Below are 23842 nucleotides of genomic sequence, written 5' to 3'. Positions count from 1 at the left end.
TTCCTTTCCCCCGATCACCCTCCTTTCCTGAAATCCAAGTAGGCATCAATAACTTTTCCCTTAGGCCGTACAATGTCATGCAATGCACGCTAAGTTCTATACATTCGCCCAGTACGGCAGTTGACCGGTAGAGAGTTATCCCGCGCATCAGTCCGACGGTGCATCGAGGAATCTGTCCCGATTCCACGTCCAACCGCCGAGCTGCGTTTACTTTTCTCCGATCAAACCGTCCGTACTCGGACACCCCGGATGATACGCTGATCGGTAGGGAGGTAGCATGCGTATCAGTTCGGTTGTTTCACGGCGATCCTTGCAGTTACCGATCCACTTCCGAGCCGCACCCCCTTTCCTCCGACCAACTAGACCAACCGAAGTCTATACATGCTTATGCTCGATGATGCAACTACCCAATTCCCCAGATCCCTTAGAGACGGTATTTCACCGTACCTCTGTCGATCAAACCTTTCTCGGCCTTAGAAACCCTTTTTCTCGGTCTTTTCTCTCGAGCCGTACCGAGAGTTTCTGGGTATTTTTCCTCGTTTTCGTATATCCAAAATTGTGCGTCTCGCCCTCTATTTATAGGGTCTGGCCGAAGTCTAGGCCCGAAAGGGTGCCTATCGTCGAGACCCTTCGGTCACACCCGTTCGACCGCACGCGTTTCATTGCACCGATTCGGTCACCGAGTCCGATAACCGTCCGCGAGCTCCCAACTGGCTCTACTGTCGAACAGTTAATTGAGCTTGGTCGAGCTGGTCGACAGCTGGTCGAGCTGGTCGACAGCTGGTCGAGCTGGTCGACAGCTGGTCGACAGCTGGTCGACAGTTCCCAAGAGCTGTCCGCAGCTGACCAATCCTTCTCCGATACTTTACGCGTTTTTCCTCAATGTCCGAGCTAACGAGTAGCTTTCTCTCGACTTGTCCGAGATCCCCCTTCCTTCTCGGACTAAGTCTCGGCTTACGATCCTATTCAGGATCGCGGGTGTTACATATAACGTAAAGTTGCATGCATGTATTTATCTTATAATACGTATAAGTATTATGCATGCATGTATGATTATACATAGTAGTTTAAATCAACTTATGTAATAGGATAATGAAGTGAAGCGTATACTTTAGCCAAAAATTTAAATTAATCAATCATAACTCAAATATAAAAATATATATGATTATAGAAAATAAGCAAATTATAAAATAATTAAGCTTTAGACGTAAAATCATGTTTGTCATAAAAATAAAATTAAAAATTTGATAAAAAATTGTTTCCATAAAATTCAACCATGTCTGAAATTCAATAACAACATAAAATAAAGCCAAAAGCCAGAAACATAAATTGTAGGTAATAAATAAAATAAAGGCCATAAATAAAAATCCATGCAAAACTCAAAAGCACTCCTACTCTTCAAGCAAATCAGAGGTCCGACACCTCTTAGCCCAATGGTCCTCTCCTCCACACCGGTGACAAACGCTTTCATATGGCACTTTCTATTGTTTGTTACCGGTCCACTTCTTCTTGAAAGAATGGTTCTGAACTGGTACTCCACAACCTCCATATTCGTGTCGACGATCACGACCGCGTCCACGGCCGAGTTGATTTCCACTTCCACAACCATGGTTAATGGTTTTGTTTTGCTTTTTCTTACCGAAAGATGCCGTGTTCGCTTCGGGAAGCGGTGCAGATCCAGTTGGACGCATATCATTATTGTGCAGCAATAACTGGTTCTGTTCTTCAGCCACAAGAAGACATGAAATCAACTGAGAATACCTAGTAAACCCCATTTGACGGTACTGTGTTTGTAACGACATAGTGTTTGGATGGAAAGTAGAGAAAGTTTTCTCTAACTTGTCCTTCTCCTACCTTTTCACCACATAGTGCCAATTTGGAGGTAATTTTGTGCAAGGCGGAGTTGTACTCACTAACAGACTTATAGTCTTGGAGTCTCAATTGTGTCCATTCAGATCGGGCTCTTGGTAGAATCACCGTTGTTTGGTGTTCATACCTTTCTTTCAAATCGCTCCAAAGAACGACTGGATCTTCCACGATCAAATACTCATTCTTAAAACTCTCGTGGAGGTGATGGCGAAGCAACGTCATTGCTTGTGCCTTCTTTTGCTCATCTTCTTTGTTTCCATGGATGATCGTATCACCCAGCCCTTTGGATTTCAACCACAACTTGGCATCAAGCGCCCATACCAAGTAATTGTCTCCGGAGAGATCAAGGGCAGCAAAATCAAGGCTTGAGAGTTTCGACATGGTCACTATATATGATTAACACACAACACAAATTAAACTTGACTCAAAAATATTTAAACGTATGCATGATTTACACAAAGTACGTAGAAGCATATGAACGTGTGCATGTATCTATATACTAGTGCATGTAAATTATTATGTATCATATAATAACATTAATAATATGTATATAGGAGATTACGTAATATGAGTGCATGTATTACATATTATTATAGTACGTACGAGTGCAGATATCATATAATAAAAACAATATGCATATATATGAGTACGTACGAGTGCATATACCATATAATAAAAGTAATGATATGCATAAGTAATTTTGTAAAAACAAGTTATATCATGTATCATATAGGTGAGTAATACTATTGATTTAATAAACAATTTAGAGAACATAAGGTCACGAACACATATAATAAAATCACGAACATAAGATGCAGTATTATAGTAAAGCATCCTATGTTGCGATATGTATAGCAAACGAGCCGTAATCATTGACTAATTAAATAATTAACTAATTAAATAATTAACTAATTAAATAATTAACTGTGTATAAGATCAGAGCATGTGTACCAGAGACAAGAGATGAGAAACGTGCGAGATCTGTGGAGACAAAACACGAGAGACGTCCGAGACGGTGACGGCTGCTACTCAACTCGGTGGGTAGGCAGTGGCGGACCCACGTTATGGATGGTGGTGGCAAGTGCCACCAGTAACTCTTGAAAGAGCGGATTTTACTCTAGTTTATATGATAGATATAATTTATATAATAAAATTATAATATAAAAAAAAATGAAAGAACGGGTTCTACTCTAGTTTATATGATAGAAACATAGTCAATTTTATAGATGATCATGTTTTGTGGAGTTCAATGACAAGGACCGAACTATCTAAATTATAATACATGTTTTCATTAACTTTTGGGTATTGCAAATTTTCTCATTGCCATTTTCTTACTTATAACATTCTCTACATATACAATGAAGTTTATTAATTAAGTTTGAAAAAAAAAACTGAGACAAGAAAAGACAAAATAAAAAATTATTGTATATGATTTATTCATTTCATGTGTTAATTATTACTCGTTTGAAAAAACAGAAAACGCATTTTCTATATACTGATTCTAAATTTGATTCATATCTAATAGTAATAGATAAACAAATTGTAACCATCAGATTAACGAAAATTTTGGTTTAAACAAACATTTTTGCACTCTTATTTTTGCCGTGTCACCTTTATACGCTCTCCGCCCATCATTCAAACAAACATTTTCTTAGTTTCCTTCATTTTTGTTTCTTAGTTTCTTCGTTTGATGTTTTTTTTCCTCCTGAAGTCTGATAATTTTTGTAGGTGAATTTTTTTAAAAAAAAATTGTATATCTATCATTTTCTTACCTTTTTCGATCCGTTATTTTTTATATATATTAAAAGAATCTGCAAAAAGATAAACCTGCAGTTTTGGAGATGAATTATTGTTTCTCTCTGAACAATACTTTGGAGTCTTGAACTATAGAGATGATTTTTTTTTTTGAACATGTTTTTTTACCAATCATCTTGTTTTCCTCGATTTTTTTAGTGTCATCAACTTCTGTTATGGAAAAAGTGAGTGTTGAAAAACTAGTTTTCCGGGATAATTAATAATCATTTTGTTCTTGGATGAAATTTAAAAAAAAAAAAATTACCTAAAAAGAGATCTATGCAACTCGCAATGTCAAGCTCCAAGATGAAAAGCCTCTTAAAAGGGCTCCGATACATTTCTCAAGTATTTGGTAAGGTTCACCCTCGACCTCTTGTTTTCTTCTTCTTCTCTTTATTGTCAAAGTTTATATCATAAAATTTCGAACCTCGTCAGTTTTAAATCACTATATATGCGATGCTATCACGTAGAATATAAGCATAATGCATGCATTGTAATTACGTACGTTTGTGTGTGTAGATGATTTAATATACTTTTTTTGGGTGTATATATGTGTGTGTTTGTTTTTTCAAATGACGGTAGAAAGTGAAAAAGAAGAAGAAATACAAATCGGAAATCCAACGGATGTAAAGCATGTTGCACATATCGGTTGGGATGGACCATCCGCTAATGCCACCGCACCAAGTTTGGTATATATGTTTTTACTACTCTTTCTCTTCTTCTTCTTCTTCTTCTTTTTGTTTCTTTAGAGATCGTAGATTCAAAATCTTGATTTTATATATATTTGACTTTTTGAGAACTTCTTTCTTGAAATGTACGTTGAATCGATTTGGTTAATGTTATGTGATTTGAAAGATGACTGAGTTCAACGCTGGCGAGGGATTCGATGCCGGTGAAGGAGGCGGAGAAGACGATTCCTCCGTGAAATGTACGTCGGAATATGGTGGTCAGTCCAGAGATTTACCAAAGCTACCAAAATCTACGAGGAAAACAGTGTCGGAGAAAGGTTCTCCCACAAAGGAAAAATCATCGGACAAAACTAAACGCCGGTCTTCGAACAAAGGCACATCGTCCTCGTCAAGGAGACCAAAGGAAGCGTCTGAGAAAGAAGACCTTTCTTCATGGCCTCGTGGATTACCGGTAATTCCAAAGAAGTCGAGGAGGAAGAAGAAGTCGACGAAAGAAACCGTTAACGGAGGTTCATCAAGATCGACAAGAAGATCTGATGTGGACAACATGTCGGAATATATGTCTGATACTGGTTCGGTGAGATCTATGCCTCAATTCGACAATAGAGATGATTTTTGAAAAAGAGACTTTGCTCTGGTCCACATGGCTAATTTTCTTTGAACCCACCAACATTAGATTTTAGTGTATATTCATTCTTGTGATCTTTTACCATTTTCTCGGTGGCTTTATCCAAATCAGTTGTTTAATTTGAAGCAGTCGCAATTCCACTAGCTAGCGACCAGCCTACCAAATCACATAATAGCATTCTTTTGATATCAAAAGCAACTGATATGTATGATTCACAAATCACAATTATAAGAACCAGTTATGTTGAAAAGAGATAGTTAGTGGTGCAAATATAATGAGATTACGTCACTTAGTTTGCTTTGTGATATGCAAAGACTATAGATATATGGCCATCAAGCACCAACATAATAATTTGCAGTTTGATATAAGTAAGTCAGATATAACAAATGAGATCTTTCTATTTAAATGGGGAAATTAGGCAACTCTAAGATATGAGGACCTATATAATCTCTTGACTTTAGTTATTTAGGCACCATTACCTTTAGCTTTTTTATCCAATAGATGAACTTATATAAAGATCATTATAATGTTTAGTTTGATCAGTTTTAGTGTTTTTAAGTTTGTCTAGAGTTTAGAGTTTCAGTCCCTTCCTTTTAGTATTGTAATGATCCTAGAAAATACTAATAATCTAGAAATAACTTTCATTTAAATCCATGCATGTGTAGCTCCTATTAAATTTAAAATCAAATTTAATACTAACTCATTACTAATTAATTATAAGAGCATCAATGATCAACTGTATTTTGGGACTACGAGAACATGTGGCTTCACATCCATCTTCTTCACTGCAATCTAATGGGATGTTAACCCATACAATTTCCGAGTATGACTCATCAATTTCCGAGTATAATTGCATACTTGTTGCTTCTATTTTTAAGTTGGTTTCGTCATACAGTTTCCGAGTATGATTCCACTATGACTCAAAGTCGAAGACAGTTATCATCGAATCATGGCATCATCTTTCAAACGCAAGCGAGAAAAAGAAAAGGAAAAAAAATGCTTATTATGATGTTCTCGAGTCTCTACTCCGTTTTCACCTTTGCAGTAGATTTGTAATAGGCATAGAGCTGAGAACCAGAACTTAATGTTCCAAGAAGATTGATTATCTATATACACCATAAACAAAACAAAATCAAAACGTTAACAAATCAAGTTACTTCCTTAAACCAAAAAAAACAAATCAAGTTACTCTATCTAACTGAAAAACATCAAAGTTTTTTTGTGTTAGAAGAAAAATACTTACAAGGATGCAAAAATCGATTTTGTCGATCAAAGAGAAAGCAGTCCAAGCTATATAGTTGAGGAAACCAATGAACGTTAACCAAAACGGTGGTATATACTTATCGGTACTCTCCATCTCCAGCACTTTCTGTACATAAAACGGCCGTATATACTCATCGGTACTCTCCGGCTCCAGCGCTTTCTGTTGTTTCGTGCAATAATTTAATGAAATCAATAACTCGTAACCATGAGAGAGAGAGAGAGAGAGAGAGAGAGAGAGAGAGAGGACTTACAATGAGGGAAATTATGTGAGATTTAGGCATAAGGTTAATGAAGGAGATATTGCAAATAACACCAACGAACGTTTGTTTGCCAGATGAACTTTTAATTGCGAAAACCGTAATGAGAACAATCACTACTACACAAGTGATCTTAACCAAAAGACGTGACACAATGTACCTCTGCACATATACATACATCTTCATCATCATTAATAATTAGATAAATATCCTAAAATAGCACTCAAACACAAGCTGAACAATTATAGTTTACAATACACAAACTTCCAAAAATAACACTAAACAAACGTTTAATTTTGAAATATGGTAATAATTATATATGAGTTCTAAATAAAGAATATTAAAAGATTGAAAAACATACCCGGAGGTTTTTCTCGTCACCGCAGTTGATGAAGAAGACAGTTAAAAAGAAAGCTTCAACTCCCAAACCGAAGCCACCAGTTATTAAAAGGAAGAGACTACTATTCTCGTTAAGAAGGGGAAGTCCATAGAGAACCCACAACATATAGTGCATCGCCGAATCTAGAAGATAATATGGCTTATCTCTCGGCACTGCTTTATTGTTCACTAGCTTTACCACCGGAGGTATATATATATATATATATATATATGTGTGTGTGTATCATAATGATCAATATATAGACTCATAAATACTAAACAGATTGTTAAAAGGATTATATTAATATGTCAAACTAGGTACCGAATACAAGAATCCAGAAAATTTCATATAATTTTGAAATTGCGAAAAGAAAATCAAAAGGGATACTTACACTGTAACACCAGTGAGACCAATAGTAAGAACACTCCCTGCATTTGAAGGTGGACAAAACTTATTAGTCACATAGCTAGCGATGGCGAATGTGTGCTGTGTACATAAATCTATATTAGTTTCAAATCGAATAACATATAAATTAAATGAAGAGATCCACACACAGAACACATAAAACCGATGCTTGGTCGGATTCATATCACTGTTTTACAACTTTATTAAACGTATACATACGGCATGAAATGGTGAAATTTACGAGAAGGAGATCGTACCGATAACTCCCATGATAAAACGAACTTGTATCAAGTCAATCATTTTGAAATCAACGGACAGAGAGAGAGAGAGAGTTGATGACGAAGAGCAGAAGACGAAGATAAAGACGATAAGTAGTAAGGCCAGACTGGCAAGGCGTTCGTAGAGACGTTGCGGTGGAAACGCTAAGAGTCAACGCCAATCAAGAATGTTTTTACATGATTCACACGTGTGACGAAGAAAGTGGAACGGCTCTAAAAGGTGGAAGTGTTATCACGCTGATATGCGAGAGTTAATTTGGGTTATTTTTCAACAAATATCAATCATTTTTTTAACTAAAATTTTTCTGGTAACGAAAATATTTGACTTGAGTCCAAAAAATCTACCATATGTTCGAATATGCTTTCAATATCCTCTGATTCAAATTTAAAATTAACATTAAAAAAATAATAAAACTTATTTAAATTTTATTTGCAAAACTCTAATTTTACGTACAAATTTTTTTAATAAACCTAACTGAGAAAGAGCGTTTGTGATCGGCTTTTAAAACCAGACCGAAAAATAAACAGGAAGTCTTTTGGATTATTAGATCAACCGGTCCGACAGGTTGAATTACAGGTTCAATTAACGCCATTGGAGAGATTAGTTTTGTGGCTTCAGTGACACCTAATGACCTAACCTCTCTTTTTCTCAGTGACACCTATCCTATTGAGTGGTATGTATGACAAAAAAAAAAAAAGATACCGAGAATTCCAATTTAATTCTTCTTTTTGGATCAAACAAAAAAAAAAAAAAAAAAAAAAAAGGAAAGAGACCAGTTCATTATTGATCGATCTGTTTTGAGGAAATTATATCCGCGAGAAAAAGTGTAAATTGCGTCAACCATAAATCAATTGACAAACCGGGACGAGTTTTGATATTATATATATAGAGAGAGATTTAGTGAGCTAATGCTTTAACCGCTTTCTCAGCCGCATCATCCAAATCATCAGCCGTTATGAGTTTCATTCCACTTTCTTTGAGGATTCTCTTTCCCTGCTCCACATTCGTTCCTTCTAGACGAACCACCACTGGCACTTTCAATGATACCTGTCGTCACACAAATCAATCGATTTTTATCTTCAATCCTGAATGAAACATTCTGCTAATTAGAAGGTTGTTTTTTTTTCTCTCACTCACCTCTTTTGCAGCGTTCACGATTCCACTAGCAATCACGTCACATTTCATTATCCCACCAAATATGTTCACCAGGATTGCTTTCACTTTGTCGTCAGATGTCAGTATCTTAAACGCTTCCACCACCTAATTTTATTTTTTTGGAGTCACAAACCCTCTACTAAAATTTGTCACAAAGAATTTAGATTCCCCAAAGTAAAGGTTTCTTTTACCTGGTGCTCAGAAGCATTTCCACCAACGTCAAGGAAATTGGCGGGAGTTCCACCATGTAATTTAATGATGTCCATTGTTGCCATGGCCAATCCAGCACCATTCACCATGCAACCAATCTCTCCATCTAAACCGATGTAGTTCAGGTCAACTTTCGCTGCAGCCACCTACGAGAGAAGCAACACACACTTTTCCTTTTAATCTCTTCTTATCGACTTAACAACATAACATAGATTTCTTGAAGATAACAAGGGAGATAGACAGATACCTCTCGTGGATCCTCCTGTGTTGGATCACGCATGGCAAAAACCTCTTTTTGTCGGAACGCAGCATTATCATCGAAGTTCAATTTCGCATCAGCAGCTACCAATTGGTTAGTGGATGTCTCTGCAAGAGGGTTGATCTACAAGAGAAATTTGGGGGTTCAACAAAAGAAGATATTGATAACTGAGAAAATGAGTGTAGAAACAAGACAGTGTGAGAAAACTCACTTCCAACATTGTGCAGTCACTCTTGCGAAAGAGTTCGTACAGCTTCTTCACTTGTTCGATCGAATCTTTTCTGTCAGCAGCTTTGGGAGCCAGACCATCCACAACCTTGGCAGCATCTTCATCAGTGATTCCTGCAAATACATCAATTGGTACCTACGCAAAACCATGAATGGAGGGGTCAAAAATCCGCATTGAAAAAGGATCTCAGAAGGATATTTCTACCAAGAGATTAACGATCCAAGTACGTATTAAACAGTCACAACCTTGATAATCATGTCAGGGAACTTCTCAGCGAGATCTTCAATGCTGGTACCACCTTTTTTACAGGCAATGATCAACTGCAATAAGAAAGTAAAGCGGTTTAGATGTTGCAAGCAGGGGGTTAGAACAGCATGCCTAGAAGTAGAGAAATGAATTAGTAGTTCATCATTTGCGTAGTAGCATACCGGTCCAGCAGATTTACGGTCCAGAATAATGGAGAAGTACATCTCATTGACGAGTGACAATTTCTCACACAAGTAAACCTGCTCAAAATTAAGATTCAATGAATAAACAAAGGTGCAAGAGTATGTCACGAGAATTGAAGAAAAAACACCAATTATAAGCTTCATGGATAACTCATAACAAACCTTGCTAACAACTTTGCCTTGAGGACCAGTTTGTTTGGTAACGAGTACTTGTCCAAGCATCTTTCCTACAAATGATATAAGAAATTGAATAGGATCAATAAACTCTCTCAGACAAAACAAAAGGAGAGACATCCAACACTTGAAGAAAGAAGATTAAAAAAAAAAAGAAAAACAGGGCACAATACCAGCAATATCTTCAGCCTGATCACGTTTAACAATGTGAACACCACCCTTAAGACCACTCTTGAATGTTCCAAGACCTCTTCCACCAGCCAAGATCTGGCTCTTAACAACCAACTGTACCACAGGCAAAGAGCAATATATCTTTCAATTAGGCAACTAACTAATAGAGAGAGAGATAAGAATCTAAGTCAATGGCAAATGATGTGCTTAGAAATAATATACCTCGCTTTCGTTAGGGAAAACTTCTTGGACAGCCTTTTTAACTTGTTCCAGAGAACCAACAGCTACTCCTTTTGGCACATTCACACCGTATTTGCCCATCAGCTCAGCTCCCTGATTGTATCAGAAAAACACACAAATACATTTTCATAAACCCAGAGACGATTCTAGTGCTTACTTTCAAAACTCCTAAAGAGACACCGGATAATTCTATCTCTAACACAAATCAATCAATCAGTGGATCAACCCCAAAAAAACAAGAGACAAATACACAGATCGTACTCGAAAAGCGAATCTACGCAACTATAGAACAGTAAAGAAAGGTCAAAACCGAAAATAAAGAGAAGGAAGAACCTGATACTCGTGGATGTTGAGACGGCGAAGCTGTTGCTGCTGCCATTTCCCGGAGACGGAGAGAGATCTGGACACGAGTTTGCTCACCAATCCCCTCATCGTTCGATTTTGTCTTTGTCAAAAAACCAGCGAAAGCGAATGAGAGAATGAGAAAAAAATATATAAAGAGAGAGAGTCAGAGAGAGAAGAGAATAGTCGCAGCGTGTGAGAATGATCTGAGAGTCTAACCCTAATTTTTCCAACTTTATGAGATTTATTCCTCTCGGCCGGCTCACTATTTCCATATTTAATTTCGTATCTGTTTATTAGAAAAAGAAAAAAAAAAAAAAAAGTTACTATTAGGTATGAAAAATACACACAATTCAAGTACTACCATTTTCATTTTCACTAAAAAAAAAAAACTATGCAATAACAATTATTAATAGTAATACATTTTTGTATATGAATAATAATGTAGAGAAATTAGTTTTTGATTTGGATTATACACATTACCATTTGTGTCCAAACGTTTTTCATAATCAAAATTGAAAGTGCGGTCACTTGCTCTGGCAGCTACCACCACACCGCTATTGGTGACAAACACTGTGGCGAGAGCAATTTGAAAGTGGTACACAAATCTATAACTTAATTCCAAAATCAGAAGAAACACATTTAAACTTATCAAAAAACTTATTTGATCGAGTAGAGAGAGATACAATCTCATAACGGATTAAAAAAAAATTAACAAAATTAATTTAACAGTAACCAATGTTCTTATCCCCCAAGGACCAACTCTTCATTCTCCCGCCAAACCGCGTGAACCTCATCTGTACGAAAGCGCGCTGCGTAAAGGTGGAATCTTGAATCGGCGTTTCAACACCGTTAACAAATGCTAGCAGACCCGCGTAAGCGATCATCGCTCCATTATCTATGCAGTATCGGTCATCCGTTGCAAACAGCTTCCCGTCACGTTCAGAGCACATGGTCCTCATCATCTCCTGCAAACGCTCATTGCAACCGACACCACCGACTATCAAAACGTCTTTATTGTCACAATGGGCCATCGCTCTTTCCGTTATCTCAACCAACATCGCAAACACCGTCTCCTGCCAGATCATCAACAATCATATACTATATGATCCTCGATCTTTACAAAATGTCCAAAACGTTACGTTCTATGTAGCGAATGAACAACTGTGATAGCCTTACTTGAAGAGAATAGCACAAGTCTGCTGGTGTCCACTCGTTATTCTTGAGCTTCGATATAGCTCAAGATTCCGCTGAACGATACATCCATACCTTTCACAGCATACGGAAGATCGATGAATTTTTCTCCTTTCTTAGCGCGCTTCTGTTAAAAAAACCAACAAAACATTCGATAAATCTTTCTCCTAACACCACATGTATACTAGATCATATTATTAAAAGTAATGATTAGATTCAGAAATACCTGCTCGATGTACGTTATAGCCAGGACTTGGATCATTGGAGAGCTTCAAGACTCTAGCAAACCGGTCCAAGCAATTACCACCAGCAATATCAATGGTCTCACCAAATATCCGGTATCTACCTGAGTGTTCCCACCGCTCACATACAGAACAACAGTATCATCAGCTCCAGTAACTACTCTCCCCATCTCAATGTGAGCCACGCAGTGATTCACTCCAACGATTGGCTCATCTCAATGGTGATGATAGCAGTCTCTTTAGGAAGGAATCCATGACCAGGCGGGGTTATGTATGTATGCCGAGGATTAGCTAAGATTGTACCGTCTAGAGTCAACCCCAATATTGTTAGCTGATCCTTCGAACCCAATGGCTATCTTTCACTTCATTGCTTTGACTTAAAACACTAAAGTAAACTCTCTGCAGATGGAACAGAACAACAAACCAGAGCAGCCAAACATAAAAAAAAAAAAAAAAAAAAATTTAGATACAAGTATTACTCCCAGTTCATTCATAGAGTTGAAAATGACTCATTTATCATGGATTAGTAGTATATTGGTACTGAGAGAGAAAGAGATACAACAAGAGGTTTTGTATAAACACTAGATATCTGAATCTAAATTCTAAACCCAGAAAGCAACTCTAATCCATATAGGCTCTGTTACTTAGAATTCAACAGCATCTTCACTCATCAGTTCAAGGTATTCCCCAAAAATACCTAAAGAAAACTGAAGAAGCAAACACATTTATTTACCTAACCAAAATATAAAAACCCTACACCAAACCTATTCAAATCATAATTAGAGATGAAGAAATTACAAAAATCGAAAATTCTCACCTACGATTTTAAGTAAAACCCAGGAGAAGAAGACTCTGATAAGCGAAGAGCATGAGCAAACTTAAGACTGCTATGTGACCAGGATTACTTAAAAAAAAAAAAAAAGATGTTGTCATTGGAACATAAGCCCCGTTCAGTTAATCCGATGCGGACCAAGTGAATAACTGTCGTTAAACGAACGGCCATGATATCATCGGCGGAGAGAAAGCTCCACACACGCGTCTCAGCTATAATCTCTCCACCGCATGATTCTCTCGATACCGAGGCCGCATCTCTGCGGATAGTGGCCCGGGGACTTTCCTGGGTCGGTACCTAGACAGGTCCATGTAACCCATTCACTTCGTCCAATGACTGTTGTACCATGTTTTAGTTTTCGACTAATTATATACACAAGTCATATGTTCTAAATACCCGATGTGGGACAAACATCTTGATAACAAACCACAATCCTTTTTTAGTTTTTTTTTTTTCTTTTTCTTAGTATATTACTTCTGTCAGCGTGTCAGCTTGTAAATTGAATAAAGGGTCCCTTGAATAAAATGATGAAATATTTCACTGAATAGTTGGTGGGTTGAGCCAGGCCCGTGCAGTAGTGCAACGCATGGGCGACTCACGAGAATCCAGATAGCAAGCTATCTTAGCGGACTCTCACCCTAGAAAAATAGAGTTAATATTATGCGGAATCAGATATTAAACTGGTAAGAACAGATACTACACTTGATCTTAGCCAAAAGGCCGAGAAAGGTATGAATTGCAAGTGAGGCCCGGCTTCTCTTTTATATCAGTTTGTTTGTGACCAATGCTTACTAACTTTCCGATGTGGGATAAACTAAAGAACAAAGACAAACCGACAATACTAACTTCGCTACTTTTATGTATCACACAAGCGTCTGGTTTAATATTTTACAGGAGTTTATGTAAATCATAGAAAACGTAGTTTATAGGAGGAGGTAAGTCTCGACCAAATTACGAAGAAAAAGGAAGAATCGACCAAACTCTTTGCTCTGTATTTTCCTTACACATTTGCTTTTGATATTTCATGAAGTTTTAGTCTACATGATTTTTATTTAAAACAGGACAATAAAGATTTTCTCATATTCAAGTTACTAACAGTAAGTTAAGGTAAAACCAAACTATGAACTGAGTAATACATTTTAAAACCAAAAATATGGTACAACTTTGTCACAGTAGATCAAGAAGATGGCTTCAAGTTCCTGATTGCAGCGGCCATAATCTGAGATAAATCCAACATGTGAAATGAAATCAGACGAACAAAGTCAACTACTGTTTGTAATTATCGCTTAATCATGTAAAAGAAGTATACGTACCCGGGCAGATCCAGGATCAAACCTTCTTTCACCAATACTTGTATTCCTGTCCTCTCGCTTTGTGACTACACTTCTTTGACTAGATTCCACATTGTACTTCTCTGTCAAATTTGTATCATCTTCCACATTTCTGCTGCTGTTGTTTTCACTACATATTGCTTCACCCATCTGTGTGCCTTTGCTCTTGCTTCTTGTTGTATAAGTACGGACAGACGCTCCACCAGAACCAACAACCGGGTTATCTAGGGACTCTGCTGCATCATCTTCACTAACTTTGCCCTTGCTTCTTGTCGTGTAATCACTTATATTATTTGTTTGGAGACTTTGTCCCTTCTTCGAGAACTGAGTAGCCGCTGCTTTTGCCCCGGCAATTGCAGCTGTGAGAGTGTTAACTTGCCCTGAATCACGCGCTTTCTTCTCTTGTGTTGTACAAGGAACAGAACCAGGTTTTAAGGAAAACGGGTCTTTTGAATCTGGAAGAGGGAACTTAACCACAGAAGTGTTTTGAGAAGGCATAAGACCTCTAGCTGCAGCCGCATAAATCTGTTTCATTTGAGAATACAGTAAGTAACTGGTACTATCTTATACAACTCTCCCAGTTCTTAGGCTTTAGAGAAGAGCAAGATTACCTTGTTTTCTAAATTATAGACGCCCTGGTACCCGCGCATCTCAAATGGAATAATCAGTTTCTGGAAGAGTTCATAGAATCAAATGTTAAATGGTCTCAAATCCAAACAAAACAGTAGAAACCGAGAGATGAAGTGAATTTCACCTGTGGCTTCTCGCATAGCCAACAAAAGTTGGTTTGTCCTTCAAGCCTCACCTATTATTATATACCAAACACAGTTAGGGGTTTGCTTAATATACAATAGAATCATCGATGACGAACTGTTTTCGATGTCAAAGAACAGAAATACAGCAATAATGAGAAAAAAGAAAATTGGTGTACCCCTTCAGGTAAAGCATCCCAGTTCTGAAGTTCCTCGCAGGTGACACAGCCAACAACCTCAACACATCCTATACCACCAACATAACCGTATCAACATCTTACAAAAATAAATATTGATGTGACAAAGATGAGCATACAAAAAAAGTTAGTAGTAACAATAATACCAATTAGTCTTGAAACAGGGTAATGTTTGGGGAATTGAATATCAGTGATACCATCAACAGCATAAATCTCTTGGTAAAACTCTTCCATTGCTTTAATAGTAGCTTCATCAGGTACTTTACTAGCAGCATGAATCCATAAACGGCCTATGTTACATGATTAATAAAACAAACCACATCATCATCATCTTCAAATTTCCAATTTAAATTTATCTCAGCTGCAGCTTATAAGATATCAATTAAGTTGATCTCGGACTACATACCTCGAATTGGGGCAGGCCAGGATCTGCCTTCGATGCGTTTGATACCATGGACGAGAAGTGAAGCCCATGGCTGATGCATGGTCAAGCACGGGTTCTTGTAATTCCCACGACTCATCCCCTCTCCAAATATCAAAACCCTAAAACACTAAACTTAAATCGAATCTATAAGTCCACCAATCACCAAAGCTATCTCCAATTACGCTCAAACCTAGTTATGAACTAACCTCTAAAAATCAAAATCGAAGAAATCTCCCAAACACTGAGGAGAAGAGTATGAATCGAGAAGAAGAGCGTTCGACGGACTCTTCCACCGGTACGGGCGAGTAAACCGGGATCCTTGAACCGGTTTATCCCTATTCACTGGAAGGTTCCTTCGGTTCTTTCCGTTTCGCGTTTTGTCTTCTATAGGTGAAATAATTTAGTAAACTAGATTAATTAGCGTTTAACCCCAACTACAATTTTTAAGTTAGGTTTGAACTCCCAAGTTAATTTAATTAATAAATAATGTTCATAAAAAATAACACATAAATAGAAAATTGAACTAAATTATTGGTGGGTTGAGCCAGGCCCGTGCAGTAGTGCAACGCATGGGCGACTCGCAAAAGCCCAGATAGCAAGCTATCTTAACGGGCTTTCTCCCTTAAAAAATAGAGTTAATATCGTGTGAGCCGATGGCCCACATATCAGATATTAAACTGATAAGAACAGATACTACACTTGATCTTAGCCAAAAGGCCGAGAAAGGTATGAATTGCAAGTGAGGCCCGGCTTCCCTTTTTATAGAGATTGTTTTTGACCGACGCTTCACTAGACTACCGATGTGGGACAAATAAAACTTCAACCTTTTGGCTTCTGCAAAACTTTTGTTCTACGAGAGATCTTCGTTACGTTTATGTAATCAGCTTTGACAGAAATTGATCATTGTATATATACATGCATTTGTTATTAAAAAGTAGGCTCGAAATAAAATTTAAGTTTTGAATTCACCTAAATTAAACACAAAAATCAAAAATCTGCATTCAGAATTACATCAGAAAGATGGAATTGCTCTTTTTTTATTCTTGTTTCTTCCTAGAGAGCTGAAAATCAGAAAATTAGTCTTAAGAAAGAAAGAAAAAGAGAGAGAAAGCCTGAAGAAGACAGAAAGCTCTTAGTCTAATAAGTCAAACTCTACAACTCCAACAAAACCAACCACAGTTTTATGATCTACCATCCCGAGAAAGGTCCCCTTCATTCTTCGTTTCTCCGACGCTTTGCCCGAGGGGAATCTGATGACTCCTCTGAACAATTTTCAGGTGTTTCCGCACTTGCTTTGTCTTCTTGTTCCAGTTTGCCAAAACCTATATTTTGCTTCTCAAACATCATCAGCAGCGCCTTTCCCTGTTCTTCTATCCGAATTTGCATTTTTCTTTGAATCTGAAAGCAAACCCATTTTCATCCCTACTGTTTACAAACTTCAAGTGATACAAATAGATAACACTATGAAGCTCAAACTTATCATATGTTCATCGTTGTACCTCGAGCTGCTCATGCAGTTGTTTCTGAACTTCCATCTGAAGTCGCAAAGCCTCAGTGACATCTATCCCACTGCAAAAATCAGTAATGACAATGAATTAGACAGATTCAATGGTGTATCAGTGGTAAAATTGTGATGTTACCAAACCCCACCGTTTCGTATCAACATATGTAACTTGCTCAAGCGGTGTCAACTTTGTCTCTGGCGAACCTGCTAATCATCAGAGAAAACCATCTAAAAGTAAAAAATCAATCGAAAGTTCAACAAAAATCATCAACATAAAACATCTGCTCAGGTTGTAACTTAGAAGACTAAATGAGTCCCGGAAAAGGGTTTTAGTCTAGAAAATAAATTTGATGATATTAGCATGCCAACAATGTTGAGAGCTTCTTTTTAAATAATAAATATCAAGAAAAGAGTTAAGAGTAAGATAGATCAACACAAAACTTTCATTATCTTAAGAAAAATAAATGCATATGAAGAAGATTCATCATGAAAGAGAGGAGCCAGTGTTTACCTTCTGATGGTTCTGGTATATATTTAGCTGTCCTATACTTCTGCAACACAAATAATAAATAAAAAATGTAGACATTTTACCAACAGATTATTATGAGGATTAGCATGAAACAATTTCTTGGAAAAAAACAAGAAAAACTAAACCTGCAAATGACTTTTGACATGATATATAGTCAAACCTTCGACATTCATAAGCTTCAGCACACCCTTAGGAGTTGCTTCTGCATTAAAAATAAGAGACGGAATCAGAATCAAAATCAAGGATCTTAAAACCAAGAAGCAGAGAGAGAGAGAGAGAGAGAGAGAGAGAGAGAGAGAGAGATGCTTACTTTCACCGCCACCGAGCTGATTAACAGCGTCAACAAAAACCTCATGAAGTTCAGGCGTCCAACGCATACGTCTCTTAGCTGCTGCATTATTATTACTGTTGCTACTACTGTTATTGTTGTTGCTGTTTGAGGATACTGTCCTAACAAGTGGACGCAAATCCAGACAAGGAGAAGGCTGCTGCAGACCAACTTGGGGTTGTTGAATTTGCGATGGCGTACTTGGTTGCTGCACCTGAAACAACAACAACAACAACTCCTCATAAAACATGAGTGTTTTGATATGAGGAGACAAGAGACCCCACAATATGTATCGCAAAGGGAGTAAAAGAGTAGCAAACTTAATAGAACAAGATTAACCACCTCTGAAGCTGAGTTGAAATTCGTGTCATGGAGAAGCTCTTCCAAGACAGTAGACATCAGCGCATCTCCTCCATCAGTGATCAAGTGGTCATCCCAGACTGGCCAGTCACACTGTTCATGAATATCATCAGATGCTACGATAACACCGTCCTCCATCTGACTGCTTTGAATAGGAGAAGCCGAAGGAAAGTCAAAAGTATCAGGGAGTGGAGAAGGAATCCAAACTGATGACTCCGGGACGAATGAGTTATGGAAATCACTTGAGTAAATATGATCAACAACTCCATCATTATCAGAGAGAACACTAGTTGAGTAAATGTGATCAACAGCTCCATCATTAGCAGAGAGATCACTACTTGAGTAAATATGATCAACAGCTCCATCATTAGCAGAGAGCAAATGATAAGGCGTTGCCATGAGTTGATTGTGTTGTGGATAGAAGGACATGTCAGCTTCTTTTACCGAAGGGTTTTGAAAAGACGGTATCAACGAACAAGTGTCTGAAATGTCAGACGGAACTGGCGGCCTCAACGGACGTCTCTCCATTATTGTTCTAGAAAAACAAAATCAAAAGACATATAGTTTGCGTGTAAGAATTAAGATTATATGCATATATATATATATAAATTAAGATACAACAATATCATCATTTATGACTAATCAAAAGTTTCTGATTTACACTCAAAACCTATCAAAATCAAAATTCATCAATGTAAAATTCTGAATCAAACAAAATGCAAGAGCAGATGATTTTTACAGTCACATAGCAAAAAAATCAGAATCAATCGGCAAAGCAAACAACAACACAAAAAATATCAAAACCTACGCTAAAAACAATCGAAGCTGAATCAACCAATTAAAAAGCATAATCGCCAAATTATACTCCAACCAACGAGAAGATGATCAAATTCCAAAAAATCTCACCTACGAAGAATTATATGAAAAACCCCAAACCCACGAGAGAAGGAGAGAAAGAAGCCAGAGAGCGCCTTCGAACCGGTAAGGGGCGAATAAACCGGGATCTTTGTACCGAACTTGCTCTCTCAATTTTTGCTGTTCCTTGTTTTCCTCGTTAGCGTCGGAGAGATGAATTTTACATAGATGAATTTTAAAGGAGACGATCAGTCATCATTCGTTTTTTCATACGTGGAATGTTCTGGTTGGCCAATAAATTTTATATTGGTCTATTTTTAATCCCATTTTTAGAATAACACAAAAGTATGTAACTAAATACAAACGTTTTTTTTTTAGTTACAAATCTGATTTTAAGATCATAATCAAAAGTTTTTTTTTTTAACAATTCATCAGTATTTTTTATTTTCTTAAAATCAGATTATGAAAATAAAATAAAATATTTTCTTCCTTCTTCTCAAAATTATCATTTGTGGACATTTTTATTTTACTTTTTTTTTTTTTTTTTTTAATTTTCTTAAATAACAAAAGAATCTTTTGAAAAGATCATTAAGAAGGGTAAATACAAACTTGCAAATGATAATTTTGCTCACAGTTGAAATGATCAAATACAGTATTTGAGTTTATCCGGAAGATACATATAATTTAGTTACAAATCTGATTTTAAGATCATAATCAAAACTATTGTTTTTTTTTTGTTGTTTTTTTGACATTTCATCAGTATTTTATTATACAAAAAAAAAAACAAAACTAAAATAAAAAAATGTTGACTGCAAAACCCAAAACCCTACAGATCTTCCCCTGCGACGCTGCTCCGGGTCGAATCACCGATTCGGGTCAAAATCTCACCTGAGCAAAAATGTTCGCGAGGCGGCTCACTTCTTCTATCTTCAAAGGATCTTCAACCTCCTCAAGGTACCCAAACTTCTTCTCTGATTTTGCCATCTAGAAATCTGATCGATTAGTCGTGCATCTTAATCAATTTCGTCTATATCCGCGATTTCAAAACCTTCCATGCCCATTTTTGGTGAAATCACTTATTAGACCTATTGAGTTGAGTTTCTATCGAAGATAGACGATTCGATTCGAAACTTGGATGATCCATTTGGGTCTCTATGAGCTGAAGAAATGTTTTTTTTTTTTTATGAAACAGCTCGGACAAAACAGGGAAAGCTGGGACGTTGGGGTCTTTTGGTCGGAAGGCAGTATCTTTTGTCTTGATTACAGTCACTGGTGGTGTTGCTTTGAGTGCCCTCGATGATCTTTCTATCTACCGTGGATGTAGCAGGTAATCACATTAATCTTTTTATATCATTCCATTGAAGTTTAGCCACTGCAAATGTACATTTTAGGTATAACATCCCTAGCGTAGTTGAATTGTGAATCGGCTTTGTTTATTTCATAGTTTTTCTCCTGATTCGGATTTATTTAAGAGAAATGTTTTATAAGCTAGTGACTCAGTCGAAATCATGTGAATACTTTTAGTTTAGGAGATGATTAAACCATTGCTGAAATGAAAGCTGAGAGTCTGAGACTATGGAATCTGTAGATTTCTTATCACTGCAGATACCAATTTGACCATGATTTGCTCTCAGTGTGACGGTTTTATCGATATAAAGATCAACATCAACTTTGAAAGACAATTAAAAGGAACTCAATCTCTTGGTGCTAGTAATACATGTAGTTTTTAATCAATACTGTGTCTTATTTCCATTTTCGCTTGAGTGAGTCTGATTGTCTGCTCTAGTGAAACTGGTTAAGCAAAAGAAGAGAAAACCTTATATGCTTGAGAACACCTTTTTGGCATTGCTTCACTTTGAATTTTGATGCGCCCATTAACCAGGCTTTAGTCTGGTTTCTCATGTGTAGTTCTGTCTATCCTAGTATCTTGTGCTTGTGCCTCCCACTTTATATGTAATGATACTTCTTCTCTGTGTCCTCGCTAGAACAATCATCCTCGCATGTTCTCCAATAGCTTCAATCATCTATATGCACCATTTTGTTATTTTGTTGCACATTATATCAACGCCCCTCATGAACATCTCTATGCTCTTTTCCTTGTATCATCAAATCAATAACATAACCTGATTTCAAGAATGTGAAATTTGCATTGGCGATGTCTCAAAAAAAAGTATGTGTATGCTTAACTTTCAGCAAGGCGATGGAGAAGGTGATAAATAGTAAGGCCATGATTGAAGCTATTGGAGAGCCAATTGAGAAAGGGCCATGGTACAGTGCTTCACTAGCCGTTTCTCACCAAAGGCACTCAGTGTCTTGTTCATTCCCTGTCATTGGACCACAAGGCACTGGAATCTTGCATCTGAAAGCTGTTCGCGATGGAGGTAAAAAAGTCTCTCTCAAGAAAAATATGTGTTAGGTAATATCTGCATTAGCGAAATTATTGTACTCATTGGATTCCCCTTTTTTTTTGCTTTGTTTCTTGGCACAGAAGATAGCTTGTTGGGGTTTCTGAAGCAAAGGGACTGGGACATTCTGATGATGGACGCACTTGTCCATGTACCCTCAAACGATGGACCCCAACAAACCTTGAGAATCAACATTTCTAACATGGTTGATCCTTCGCCTGGTATCGACAACAATAAACCTTCGGAACCACAAAAGCCAGAAAGAGCTAAAACGAGAGAGAACGCTGTGTGATGTATCATTCGTCATTGAGCTCCTGGCTAGGGTTTTATTCCATTCTATTATACATCTTGTGGAGCAACAGAGAATTGACTCTTTTGATTTACTAATAAATAATGAACACCCTCCCTACTTGAGTATACAAAAGTTGAATACATGATTGGTAATAATAATTAGTCTAGTGAATACAACAGCAGCATTGCTTGCTGCTATGTGTTGTTTTTTGGTCTTTTATTATGTGTATACACAATTTGGTTTGGTTTTACGTGTTTGTCTAATCTAAACCTTCTTCAAGTCCTAAATAATTGCATCAATCTTTAATTTCGAAATCATTATAAATTAATTTAAGATCATGTCTATAAGGTGTCCCTTCACATTCAATCGTTGTGAAGTGAGAGAGAGTGGTCTCAAATCCCTAAAGGTTGATCAACGGCGATTTGATCTCTCGCGTCAATGTCGTCTCCAGAGAAGAAGAAGAAGAGGAAGGAACGGTCTCTTACGCCGTCACCAGAACCAACCCCAAATCCGTCACTTCCGGATGATTTGATAGTGAGCATCTTAGCCCGCGTCTCTCGATCGTATCACCCAAATCTCTCCTTAGTCTCCAAAAGCTTCCGATCAATCCTTGCTTCACCGGAGCTTTACCACACCCGAACACTCTTAAGCCGCACCGAGACTTTTCTCTATCTTTGCTTAAGCTTTCCTGATGAAGCTAACCCTCGCTGGTTCACTCTCTACCGGAAGAAACCTAATCAAACCCTAACTAGTCACACCACTAGGACGAAGAAGAAGAAGAAGAAGAAAGATGATGATTCAGGTATTAATCTTTTTGCTCCAACCCCAATTCTCAACTCTGCTCCTGTGGAATGGTCTTTTCTCGTTGCTGTTGGCTCTAATCTTTACGCCATTACCGCTGCAATGGAAGATTCTGAGTGCTCTAGTGTTTGGTTTCTTGACTGTCGAACTCACACTTGGCTTGAATCTCCAAGAATGCGACTGGCTCACACCAATAGTAACTTTGATGGGAATATGTATTTAGCTGGAAGCTCTGAGAGTCCAGATTCTTTGAACTGTGTTGAAGTGTACAACACAAAGACTCAAATTTGGAATCCCGTGCCCCCCAGAAAACGGATATTCAAATTCGAAGATATGGAAGGAAAGATTTACTTGAACCTTGCTGTAAACTCTACGGAGGAGGCTGTGGCTTTAAAGCCAAAGGTTTGGAGTTTCGAAGCTTTAGGATTGGAAACGGATTTGGAACGTGGCTCTATTTGTATGATAGATAACATATTCTATCATTATGACCCTAATGTAAGGTTTATTATATGTAAAAAAACTGAAGGAGCAGATTGGTTAAAGTTAGGGGGATTAGAAGAGCTACCTAAGTTTGCTAGATATAGTACTGTTAAATTGGCCGATTATGGTGGTAAGCTGGTTGTTTTGTGGGACAAGTATGTGCCTGCTAGTGGGTATGACGAGAAGATGATTTGGTGTGCAGAGATTTCCCTTGAAACCCGCAACAAGGAAGAGATTTTGGGGAAGGTCGAGTGGTTTGATGCAGTTCTTACAGTCCCTAAGTCTTACAAATTCGTGTCTGCTAAATCTGCTACTGTTTGACAGGTTTGAACGTAATGTATCTGGTTATACCGCTTTTCTTTTTCCGGGACTTGTCTGTCTTGATGATAAACCTGTAACTCGTTCTGCTACTATTTGATGAATGATGCAAGAGACTACTGAGTAATGTCCCTTTTTGTTCTGAAATGTGTTGCAAAATGTCCATATATGTGACTACTATGACGAATGCTTGTCTTGTGCTTTTT

General features: G+C 37.4%; 6 protein-coding genes, 2 non-coding genes and 4 pseudogenes across 13 annotated transcripts; 3 read left to right on the top strand and 9 right to left on the bottom strand.

Annotated features, from left to right (window-relative positions):
* Positions 1–1391: 1391 nt before the first annotated feature.
* LOC147927426 (uncharacterized) lies at positions 1392–2250 on the bottom strand (annotated as a pseudogene).
* A 1223-nt stretch (positions 2251–3473) lies between these two features.
* Positions 3474–5108, top strand: LOC104747820 (CRIB domain-containing protein RIC6). The gene is made up of 3 exons (XM_010469523.2): positions 3474–4015; positions 4246–4352; positions 4519–5108. The coding sequence occupies exons 1-3, from the start codon at positions 3943–3945 to the stop codon at positions 4969–4971; spliced, it is 633 nt and encodes a 210-aa protein (XP_010467825.1). The 5' UTR covers positions 3474–3942; the 3' UTR covers positions 4972–5108.
* A 496-nt stretch (positions 5109–5604) lies between these two features.
* On the bottom strand, positions 5605–7624 carry LOC104747821 (bidirectional sugar transporter SWEET8-like). Its single transcript, XM_010469524.3, has 6 exons — positions 7542–7624; positions 7271–7307; positions 6862–7022; positions 6495–6662; positions 6224–6403; positions 5605–6086 (listed from the first exon to the last, which is right to left on the bottom strand). Exons 3-6 carry the CDS (start codon positions 7012–7014, stop codon positions 6003–6005), a joined length of 585 nt encoding a protein of 194 aa, XP_010467826.1. The 5' UTR covers positions 7015–7022; positions 7271–7307; positions 7542–7624; the 3' UTR covers positions 5605–6002.
* Positions 7625–8322: 698 nt separating this feature from the next.
* Positions 8323–11067, bottom strand: LOC104747822 (succinate--CoA ligase [ADP-forming] subunit beta, mitochondrial). Its single transcript, XM_087486909.1, has 11 exons — positions 10784–11067; positions 10433–10543; positions 10213–10324; positions 10028–10092; positions 9845–9922; positions 9662–9736; positions 9399–9551; positions 9176–9310; positions 8910–9074; positions 8701–8823; positions 8323–8610 (listed from the first exon to the last, which is right to left on the bottom strand). Exons 1-11 carry the CDS (start codon positions 10880–10882, stop codon positions 8461–8463), a joined length of 1266 nt encoding a protein of 421 aa, XP_087343035.1. The 5' UTR covers positions 10883–11067; the 3' UTR covers positions 8323–8460.
* A 313-nt stretch (positions 11068–11380) lies between these two features.
* Positions 11381–13039, bottom strand: LOC104747823 (uncharacterized; annotated as a pseudogene). The gene is made up of 3 exons (XR_015581540.1): positions 12217–13039; positions 11972–12110; positions 11381–11868 (listed from the first exon to the last, which is right to left on the bottom strand). The product of XR_015581540.1 is annotated as an uncharacterized LOC104747823 (transcript).
* A 116-nt stretch (positions 13040–13155) lies between these two features.
* LOC147927425 (RNase MRP) lies at positions 13156–13399 on the bottom strand. Its single transcript, XR_015583040.1, has one exon.
* Positions 13400–13611: 212 nt separating this feature from the next.
* LOC147927424 (U2 spliceosomal RNA) lies at positions 13612–13793 on the bottom strand (annotated as a pseudogene).
* Positions 13794–14054: 261 nt separating this feature from the next.
* Positions 14055–16494, bottom strand: LOC104768042 (uncharacterized). Of its 2 annotated transcripts, XM_010469527.3 has the most exons (8): positions 15971–16494; positions 15747–15891; positions 15487–15630; positions 15323–15390; positions 15146–15196; positions 15003–15062; positions 14374–14916; positions 14055–14279 (listed from the first exon to the last, which is right to left on the bottom strand). In XM_010469527.3, exons 2-8 carry the CDS (start codon positions 15859–15861, stop codon positions 14238–14240), a joined length of 1023 nt encoding a protein of 340 aa, XP_010467829.1. In that variant the 5' UTR covers positions 15862–15891; positions 15971–16494; the 3' UTR covers positions 14055–14237. The 2 variants fall into 2 exon arrangements, with proteins under 2 accessions (XP_010467829.1, XP_087343034.1); XM_087486908.1 differs by having other exon boundaries at positions 15747–16202.
* LOC147927423 (U2 spliceosomal RNA) lies at positions 16299–16494 on the bottom strand. Its single transcript, XR_015583041.1, has one exon. It is a non-coding gene; the product is annotated as a U2 spliceosomal RNA (small nuclear RNA).
* A 221-nt stretch (positions 16495–16715) lies between these two features.
* On the bottom strand, positions 16716–19613 carry LOC104747825 (myb family transcription factor PHL4). 3 transcript variants are annotated; one of them, XR_015582629.1, is made up of 8 exons: positions 19392–19613; positions 18468–19020; positions 18108–18339; positions 17923–17999; positions 17780–17819; positions 17415–17496; positions 17264–17333; positions 16716–17162 (listed from the first exon to the last, which is right to left on the bottom strand). XR_015582629.1 is itself a non-coding variant. In XM_010469528.3 (8 exons), exons 2-8 carry the CDS (start codon positions 19011–19013, stop codon positions 16977–16979), a joined length of 1212 nt encoding a protein of 403 aa, XP_010467830.1. In that variant the 5' UTR covers positions 19014–19020; positions 19392–19613; the 3' UTR covers positions 16716–16976. The 3 variants fall into 3 exon arrangements, 2 of the variants coding, with proteins under 2 accessions (XP_010467830.1, XP_010467831.1); XM_010469528.3 differs by having other exon boundaries at positions 17415–17475; XM_010469529.3 differs by having other exon boundaries at positions 17415–17472.
* Positions 19614–20131: 518 nt separating this feature from the next.
* Positions 20132–22169, top strand: LOC104747826 (uncharacterized). The gene is made up of 4 exons (XM_010469530.3): positions 20132–20294; positions 20533–20667; positions 21534–21721; positions 21829–22169. Exons 1-4 carry the CDS (start codon positions 20239–20241, stop codon positions 22035–22037), a joined length of 588 nt encoding a protein of 195 aa, XP_010467832.1. The 5' UTR covers positions 20132–20238; the 3' UTR covers positions 22038–22169.
* A 177-nt stretch (positions 22170–22346) lies between these two features.
* On the top strand, positions 22347–23783 carry LOC104747827 (F-box/kelch-repeat protein At5g48990 pseudogene; annotated as a pseudogene). Its single transcript, XR_015581556.1, has one exon. The product of XR_015581556.1 is annotated as an F-box/kelch-repeat protein At5g48990 pseudogene (transcript).
* The last annotated feature ends 59 nt before the right edge of the window (positions 23784–23842 follow it).

The sequence above is a fragment of the Camelina sativa genome, chromosome 15 (genome assembly GCF_030686135.1).
Source record: "Camelina sativa cultivar CO46 ecotype springtype chromosome 15, ASM3068613v1".
Lineage (NCBI taxonomy): Eukaryota > Viridiplantae > Streptophyta > Magnoliopsida > Brassicales > Brassicaceae > Camelina > Camelina sativa.
Note: the sequence above shows the minus strand (reverse complement) of the source record. Positions and strands in the feature narration are given on the sequence as shown.